Consider the following 9996-nt stretch of genomic DNA (forward strand, 5'->3'; position numbering starts at 1 on the left):
TTTTCATTTTCTTTATCTAATTCATACTGAAGACTGTAGTCTTCAATCTTCATCAGTAAGTGCTTCAAGTCATTCTCACTTTCAACAAGCAAGGTTGTATCATCTGCATATTGAAGTCTGTTGAAGAGTTTTCCTTCAATTCTAATGCCATGTTCTTCTTCACATAGTCCAGCGTCTTGGATTATTTGCTCAGCATACAGATTGAATAAGTATGGTGAAAGGATACAACCCTAACATACTCTTCCTGATTTTAAACCATGCAGTATCCCCTTGTTCTATTTGAATGGCAGCCTCCTGGTCTACGTGCAGCTTCTTCATGAGCACAATTAAGTATTCTGGAAATCTCAATCTTCTCAATGTTATCTAAAATGTGTTATGATCCACACAGTCAAATGCTTTTGAATAGTAACTGAAACACAAGTAAACACCTTTCTGGTATTCTTTCCTTTCAGCCAAGATCCATCTGACATCAGCAATGATATCCCTCACACCAGATCCTCTTCTGAATCCAGCTTGCATTTCTGGAAATTCCCTGTCAATATACTGCTGCAACCATTTTTTGAATTATCTTCAGCAAGATATTACTTCCTTGTGATATTAATGATATTGTTTGACAATTTCCACATTCTGTTGGATCACCATTCTTTGGAATGGATACAAATATGGATCTTTTCCAGTCAGTTGGCCAGGTAGCTGTCTTACAAATTTCTTGGCATAGACGTGTAAGTGTCTCCAGTGGGGCATCCGTATGTTGAAACATCTCAATGGGTATTCCGTCAATTCCTGAACCTTGTTTTTTTGCCAACTCCTTCAGTGCAGCTTTGACTTCTTCCTTCAATACCATTGGTTCTTGATCACATGCCACTTCCTGAAATAAATGAACACTGATCAATTCTTTTTTGTACAGTGACTCTGTATTCCTTCCATCATATATTGATGCCTTCTGCATCATTCAATATTTTGGCCATAGAAACTTCCACTTTTGCAATTCAGAGCTTGAATTTTTTCTTCAATTCTTTTTTAGCTTGAGAAATGCTGAGCATGTTCTTCCCTTTTGGTTTTCCAACTCCAGTGCTTGCACATTTCATTATAATAATTGACTTTTGCCTTTCTGAGTTGCCCTTTGAAATCTTCTGTTCAGTGCTTTTATTTCATCATTTCTTCTATTCACTTTAGATTCTTTCCATTCAAGAACAAGTTTCAGGGTCTCTTCTAACATTCAGTTTGGTCTTCCCTTCCTTTCCTGTCTTTTTAATGACTTTTTGCTTTCTTCATGTACGGTATTCTTCATGTCATCCCACAACTCATCTGGTCTTTGGTCACTGGTATGCAATGCTTCAAATCTATTCTTCAGATGGTCTCAAAATCCAGGTGGAATATAATCAAGGTTGTATTTTGGTTCTGGCCAGCTTTAATTTTCTTCAGCTTTAACTTGAACTTGATGATATTGAACTTCTCCACTGTCTCTTTCCAGTGTAGTTGAAATGATTCCCATTTATTCCATCTAGTGAGGTCCACATGTATACTGGTAGTTATGTTGTTGAAAAAAGGGATTTGGAAAGAAGAAGTTATTGGTCTTGGAAAATTATATCAGGCTGTCTCTAGCATCAATTCTAACATCATGGCCATATTTTCCAACTACTGATGATTCTTCTTTGTTTCCAACTTTTGCTTTCCAATCACTGATAAACATCAATACATCTTGATTGCATGTTTGGTCAATTTCAAACTGCAGAATTTGTTAAAAATCATCAATTTCTTTATCTTTGGTTTTCAGAGTTGGTTAAATTTGAATAAAAATGATATTAACTGGTCTTCCCTGTAGGCGTATGGATATTATCCTCTCACTGATAGCACTGTACTTCAGATAGATCTGGAAATATTCTTTTTGGTGATGAATGTGACAGCATTGTCTCCCCAGCATAGTAGACCACATGGTTGTCTAATTCAAAATGGCCACTACCAATCCATTTCAGCTCCCTAGTACCTGGGATGTCAACTTTGTGTTACACTCATTTCTGACAACTTTCAGTTTTTCCAGATTCATACTTCATACTTTCCATCTTTCAAATATTAAGGGATTTTTACAGCTGTTTCTTCTCATTTTGAGCTTAATACAATGACAGATGAAGGTACTGGAAGCTTTATTTCATCGTACCATTAAGGTCATCCCTACTTTGAAGAGGCAGGTCTTCCCCAGTCATATTAAGTGTCTTCCAACCTGAGGGGCTCATTTGCTGGCACCACTACATCAGACAATGTTTCACTGCTATTCATAAGGTTTTCAGTGGCCATTTTCTTTTCAGAAGTGGATGGCCCCATGGTTCTTCCCAGTCTGTCTTAGTCTGGAAGCTCTACTTAAACCCATACACCAGGGGTGACTCTCCCAATATTTGAAATACTGGTGGCATAGCTTCTAGCATCACAGCAACATGAAAGCCACGACAGTACAACAAAGTGACAGATGAGCGGTGGACACACATGCATACAGAACATATATACATACATTCACACATACTCAATATTATATGTATAATAAATACATATATACGATATATATATATATGTATACACACATATTTATGTAGCCCACACTGAATATGAACATATTGAGCACCACAGATCACTATGGAAGGAGGGATATAATTAAGAAATGAGGCCATGGCAATCATTCTATTAAATAATCAATTTAGACTAATTTAGACTCTCATTTCAAAATAACATGCCAAAGTACATTTTGAAAAAAAGTAAAAAAGCTTAACATAAGCATTCAAAAACAAATATGTCTTATTCCCAAGTGGGCTTTCTTTCATCTCTCCTCGTAGCCTTCCACAAAGGATTACTTGTGACACCCCTCAGTCATCACCTGTATGACGACTCAGCAGAAACACAGGATGGTATCGCAGGGAGACTGAAACAGTTGTGCACTCTGTACAGGTTAGATCGTATCATTTGCAATGTTAGAGTGCCACTTTGTGGTGTGCTATAAAATTGTAGCAAGGCTTCCATTCACCATGTAGTTTCAGAAAAGTATGTACACAGGTACACATGTGTACATCTTAACATATGTACATGTATACACAGACAAATAACATATACACACAGCTATATATAACTATATAATTATATATATATAACTATATATATATACATATATATACATATAAGGAAGGTTGGGCAATTCTACTTCCGTAGTGATACTGCCTTGGAAACCCAAGGAGGGGTTGCTATGAGTCGGGGCTGACTCAACGACAAACAACAACAACAACAAATATATATAACTATATATATAACTCTATAACTCTCTCTCTCTCTCTATATATATATATAATTAATTGCCGTCAAATTTCCAAGGCAGTATCACTATGGAAGTAGATTGCCCAATTTTCCTTCCTATACTGCATGATAAATGAGGAGATCTGGTAGTGCGGTGGTTAAGCATTCAACTGTTAACCAAAAGGTCAATGATTCGAACCCACCAGCTACTCTGCAGGAAGATGATGAAGTACTCTGCTTCTGTAAAGATTTACAACTTTGGAAAGCCTATGGAGAAATTCTACTCTGTCCTATAGGGTCACTATGAGTTGGAATGGACTCAATGGCAGTGAGCTGGCCTGATATAAGTACCTAATTATATGACAACATGAAAATTCATAAAATGATTCTAATATTATGACACATTTACATTATATTTTGAGCTCATAGAAGTACTGAAGGAGTGAAGCAAAAAGTCAAAGGTAAGTACATAATTAAGTCATAGAAAGTAATATAATAACTAAGCACATGCATTTTCCCCTCAAAAAATAAAACAAAAAAACAGTGTAGGTCCTTGACATTAAAGCAATTCCAGAGAAACAAAATAAATAAAACCAAGAAGGTGCTGAATAGCTAGATATCTATGTTTTATCTGATAATGAGCAGCAATAATTGTCACTAATGCAAACTTCACATTAAAACTTAGTTTACTATAAAGTGTGACTAAAATGCTGCTAAATTATTGGCATCAATTCTACTAATTCTACGTTAAAAGTGTAAACAGAGAGGCTTCCACACCACTTGATCAGAATCACAAAGTAAAAAAGGAAACCTCCTCCTCCTTAGAGATCTCAGTACAATATATAGATCATGTGGGAGAAACAGTAACAAGATGGAAGCATGTTCTCTGGTACAAGGGCTTGTTTCTTAGTAACATGGAAAAACAGCTCTCCACTAATGGATCCTGTCTAGGCTCGTGTTTTCACAAAGTAATTCAGAAACTGGATTCCAAATAAAGGTAGAGATATTGACAATCCTTATAATACCAAACTGTCTAGCATATATAAGACATATTACCTAGATTTTATAAAACAACTGTGATTTGCTTATGAAAATAATTTATTACAAGCATATAAAGCATATGCCTGAGTGAACCATGGCAAGGTTTTCTTGTGGTCCTTGATTTCTAGTACCAAACCAAATCAAACTCACTGCCATCAAGTTGATTCCCACTCATTGCGACCCTTGCTTGGGTTTCTGAGGCAGTATCTCCATGGAAGTAGATCGCCCAATCATCTTTCCAATGAGTGACTGGTGGGTTTGAAATGCCAGGCTTCTGGCTAGCAGTCAAATGCCTTAGGCACTATGCCATCAAAGCTCCCAATTTCTAGCACAGTAAACAGGTATTTGCTTTTCTTTACAGCATTTATCTGTCTGGAATACTCTCATAGGGTGTATGGAAAAATTAATAAATGCTGGTGTCAGAACATATTCACTGTCAGTTTCTGAACGTCAGGTCACTGAAAGAAGAAACTGAAGAACTCTCAAAAGAAATATTTCTCTATAATGGTTGCTGTTTTCATTTCATCATTTGTTCTGAGAAATTTGCCCCCACAATCCACTTTAATAGAATGGCTGATGGTGTGATAGAATGCCAATGTTTCTATTTCAGCCTTCCCGGTAAGTGATAATCTATGATAACATTTACAGATCTTTTAATTCATTTTAATTCTTTTAATTCATTTGGTGAAATGATCACACTCTATTGTGAATTGCAGTATTATAAAAACAATACTAGATTTATTCCTGAAGCATGGTTTGTGATTCTCTACTGTTTTCTTTTTATTAGTTAAGTCTCACAATTTGCAAATAAGGTATTCTTTAAAAAATACATGTGAAAAGTTATTGCAGTGATAATAGTTTTTTTTTAATTTTATTATTGTGAAGTAAAACTATTTTAGTTGTGATTCAATTCATATTTTACTGTCTATCAGAAATTCTAGAGAGTCCTAAATTGATTGACATAGCTCCTTTTCACCTATTGTTGTTGTTGTTGTTATGTGCCGTCGAGTCGGGCTGACTCATAGCGACCTATCCTTGGGTTTCTGAGGCGATATCACTACGAAAGTAGATTGCCCAACCTTTCTTCTGAGGAGTGGCTGGTGGGTTTGAATCATCAGCCTTCTGCTTAGTAGTCAAGTGCCTTAGGCACTATGCTACCACAGCTCCCCCTTTTCACCTAAGACTTGTTAAGGAAAGTAGAAAGTACATTTCCGATTAGAAGCAGCCAGGGAGCAAATTACAGATGAATTGGTTAAACCTTCAAGAACTTAATAATTTATTAAACTGAAATGTTACCGATTTCTAATAACCAAAGACAATGTAAGAATCAGCTTACTCAAGCTAGTACTTCTTAAATCTGTGCTTTCAATACTGTAAACTCTGAAAATTGTTGTTTAATTTGCAACTCAATTCTTCATATCCAGGATGTGTATACAAACTAGATCGTGACAGAGATCAAATTGCCAGCAGACAGATCTCACATTTTTAATTAAATGATGCTGCGAGTACAAATCTTAAAGAAAAACAAACTAACAAAAAGTTGAATCAAACATTTTTTATCAAAAATGACTATTTTGAAAATTCAAAATAACAAATTATAAACTTTTTATGCTCTCATAATTTAAGATTCAAAGAGCTCTGGTGGTGTAGTGCCTAAGGCATTTGACTGCTAACCAGAAGGCTAATGGTTCAAACCCACCAGCCACTCCTCAGAAGGAAGCCTGGGCAATCTACTTCTGTAGAGATATCGCCTTGGAAACCCAAGGAGGGGTCGCTGTGAGTCTAAGATAATACATTGGAAATACCATATAAAATGGCACAATGATTAATTTAGAAGCAAAGAACTTGTGATACAATTTAAACTTAAATCATTACTTACAGTTTATAGTCATTTAATTCATAATTCAGTGTATTAAAATAATTGTGAATCACACACTTAAAATGTCTCAGAATTTTAAATTAGTTGGAATTAAAATCAATGGCTAAATCACCATGAACAATTTTGTCTTTCCTTCAAGATAAGTATCTGAGGAAGTCCACTTTGCTAGGTCAGTCTCCTAATATATGACATCTGTCTCCACCTTGTGGTCACTATAAATATTGCTCATATTCTAAATTTGCATCATTCCCTACACACACATAACAGATGTAGAATGGCAAATATATTAATGGTTGTCTATCACTGATTTTTTTTTTTCCTTTTAAAAATTAGAAACATAGGTTTAGGAATAGTATTTCACATGACAAAGATTAAGATCCATTATGATTTCCAAGTGCGAGGTTATTAAGGGCATTTCATTATTAGTAGTAATTTCTTCCAAAAATATTATATAACAGTGGTATCATGAAGCTAAATTTGACAACTTGGAAGTCAACTCAACACATCTCTTTTTCAATGCATGTTTAGTTTCCCCTAGAATTTCATAACCTAAATGGAAAGTATTAGTGTGAACTTTTAATACCCTTTCTAGGAAAGTCATAAAACTAAGAGCTTGGTTTTCTGATGGGGAACTGCCATCTTCTCTCTCCTTGGGAAAATTATAATTCTTAAATAATATGTCTTAGGATATTCAATCAGAAGCTTTATATTTTAACATCAAGCTACTAACTTTCAACTATATACTTTTTTTTTTTTCCATTCAATTTAAGAGCTGTGGACATCGCAAGGACCAAGACAAATAGCTGTGCTCTCAAGGGATTTACACTTGACTTCTTTTGCTTTAATGTGAAGGAGATAAAACTTTCAAAAAAGAGTGAACCCAAAGTTATTTCAAGTGTGAGTAAGAGAAATTTGTTTAATTAGATCTTCTACTTAAAACAATATGAAGTTACCTATCCTCAGCATGCATACATATAAATCCTACATGGTTGAATCAGTCAAACCAAAGTTGACATCTCCTCTACTGATAATATGTATTTGTGACTTTTTGTGTCTGGTTCTATGTAGGGTCAAGTATTGTAAAGAGAAGTATAAAGCTCTGCTGATTTGAAAACACTATCACAATAGAAATAGAAATTTATAACAATAGAAATGTATATATTTCTTAAAGGATTTTCCCTTGATTAATAAGTGAACTGTACATACCTCACTCTGACAAAATGCATCAAGCCAACCCCTCTAAATGCAGACTCTGAACATTACAGAGAACCATGTGGCATGTAGTTAATTGATAGTTGGCCTTCAACACACATTTTCATTAAATATCCTTTTTTTCCTAGTGATACTATGATTTAGTATTTGAATTATACACTATTCTAAGAAAATAAGATGAATATAAATAACTTCTCTGTTTGGAGAAAAACAATGCCACAATAATTTTGTGTTCTGCTGCTTCCAAAGATAAATACCTACCATTGTTTTTTTCTCAACTTTCAATGTGCCAACCCTAACTGCCCAAAATAGTTATGGTCTTTATGTTTCATTAATTAAAGCTAAGGATCCAAACAGACTTAATACTGCTTTATGATTTCATGATAAGTTTTCAGAAAATCATGAAAATACATAAGAAAATACTATTTTATATTCATCCTGGAAGGAATTATTTTTGAGGAACAGAATTTATACTTGTATGAAATCAATCACTTTAAAATAAATCAGTTTATTTCTTTAAAATGTTTTTCAGATTAGAAAATACTCGAAGAAAGCTAGAACTTAAGAAGGGATAGTTAGAAAATAAAAGACAACTCTACTGATAACATTCCTATTCCAAAAACTGTAACACTGATCAAATATTCGATTTAGTGGGTAATTTATGAGACTGATATGTTATACTTGTTCTGTAATGATGTAACAGGTGAACACTTACCTTTTTCATTTCCATTTGCATAATTTGGAGGCTTGTTTTTGTCAATGCTGTTAAAGCTCTGACTTCTCCTATTTAAATTAGAGGCTCCCTGGACTTTGCTGCTGCTGCCTGCAGCTGGCACCCTAGAGGGCCCTGGAAGCCTAAAATAGTATAAGAAAAATTACATCATTATTGTACCTTATGAAAAGATAGGGAGTGGGAGCTCTGAGAGTTAATGGAAAAATTTCAGTAAATGATGTTATTAAATCTATTTAGCAGAAAATGATAGTGTAAATGAGAAATAAATACCTAAACACAAAATTTGAGTATCTTTAAAATAATTTTGTTTCAGCTTCTAATAAACATGCCTCCAAAGTATATTGATAATATAGAATAATTAAAAATAATATTAACTGAAAAGTGACACTTACCTCATCCCCCAAAGAGTAACATTTTGCCTTAAAAGGACCATAAAAATTACATTAAAAATAAGAGAAAAACAACACTTCTCTTTATTATGTTTTCAGTGTAGTAGTAATCAGCTACCTGGAGTCTTTGTTAAGATGTTATTTTAAAGGTATAGAATATTTATTTTTAAGTAATTGTACTCCAAGTTATCTTATATATTTAAAATGTTAAGAATAAAGATATTAACAACTTGAAATCAGCAAATGTTTACTGAATATCCAAGCTAGTCAGTTATTCTAACTGAAACATGGTGTGGAGATCAAGGTCACAGGTTAATTCCTATTTGACTGATTTGATTCACAGAAAGACTCCCATGCACTTGTCAAAATTAAGATATAGACCTTAGCTGATTATCTCACAAGTGTGGTCAATTGATCAGAGAAACAAAATGACAAGATGCAGGTCTCAGAAGAAAAATTACTGTTAACAATCCATACCTATAGAAACAGCAGCTTTAGCTACTCTTTATGTATGGAGAACAGGATATGAGGAAATACATGCAGAATATCTTACTATTAGGAGAATTTGACAGGAGATTGTGATCTATAGCCATTTATTATAACTGAATATCACTTTAGATATTCATTTCAGTCTTTAAGCAATTTCCTCATTATGATGTCAAGTACTATATCAATTATTTTATGAACTGTGCCTAAAATGTGTAAATACTTTATTTTGCTTTTATAGTACTGACTTATTCTGAATGTATATAATAAACTAAATCTACTTAGATTAAAAAAGCAAAAACTAGAATAGCCTAAATTAAGAACTAATGTGGTGTTCTAAAATCCTTTTAGAAAACTAGATAGTGAGGGTCGCCAACATCTTTGCTTGTATTTGCTGCCACCATGTGAATATCACTGTGTACTACTATGAAGATTCCTATTACAAAAGAAAATGAACAAAAACAATACAGATCCTATAAATGCAGCACTGATTTTTTTACAGTTTCACTACATAAGTTTTTTAACAAAAAAGTTCATATTTGTCATATTGATACTTAACATATCAGAGTTTCACAACCTCATTGTTATAGTAGTCAAATTTTAACTCACTTTTACAAAAACTACTTGACATTATCTTAACTAAAGGTCGATAGAATATTAAAGTCTTAGTCAATTCAAATACCTTTCTAATACTGATGAGTGCAGTTAATGAGTTGCTGAATGCAATGGACATCAGGAAACACAAATATAAGCTTAAAAACAGAAGTGTTGATTTCTTGGAATAGTTAATGGTTTCAAAATGTTCACTGTGTTTTAGAGTTTATATAATTATGGCTAGTAAATATTTCCTTCAGTTATTTTGCTCATTAGAGGTTGTGCCATAAACAGCATTAGAATCTTTTGCAAATCATTCCAGCATTTAACTCTTGGTCAAAAGGATCTACAGTTTGTCAGTATAACATGATGATCACAGATGCCAA

At 33.7% G+C, this 9996-nt stretch overlaps 1 protein-coding gene across 1 annotated transcript in view; it reads right to left on the reverse strand.

The window, feature by feature from the left end:
* NAV3 (neuron navigator 3) overlaps window positions 1–9996 on the reverse strand; it is a 552011-nt gene that overhangs the window by 273975 nt on the left and 268040 nt on the right. The window contains exons 6-7 of the mRNA XM_007947567.1: window positions 8534–8560; window positions 8124–8263 (exon numbers count right to left, since the gene is read on the reverse strand). Of these exons, the coding sequence (XP_007945758.1) occupies window positions 8124–8263; window positions 8534–8560 (167 nt within the window). The remainder of the gene's footprint in view (window positions 1–8123; window positions 8264–8533; window positions 8561–9996) is intronic.

This window comes from Orycteropus afer, unplaced genomic scaffold (genome assembly GCF_000298275.1).
Source record: "Orycteropus afer afer isolate SDZICR_OR568_19922 unplaced genomic scaffold, OryAfe1.0 scaffold00190, whole genome shotgun sequence".
In the NCBI taxonomy this organism is placed as follows: Eukaryota; Metazoa; Chordata; class Mammalia; order Tubulidentata; family Orycteropodidae; genus Orycteropus; species Orycteropus afer.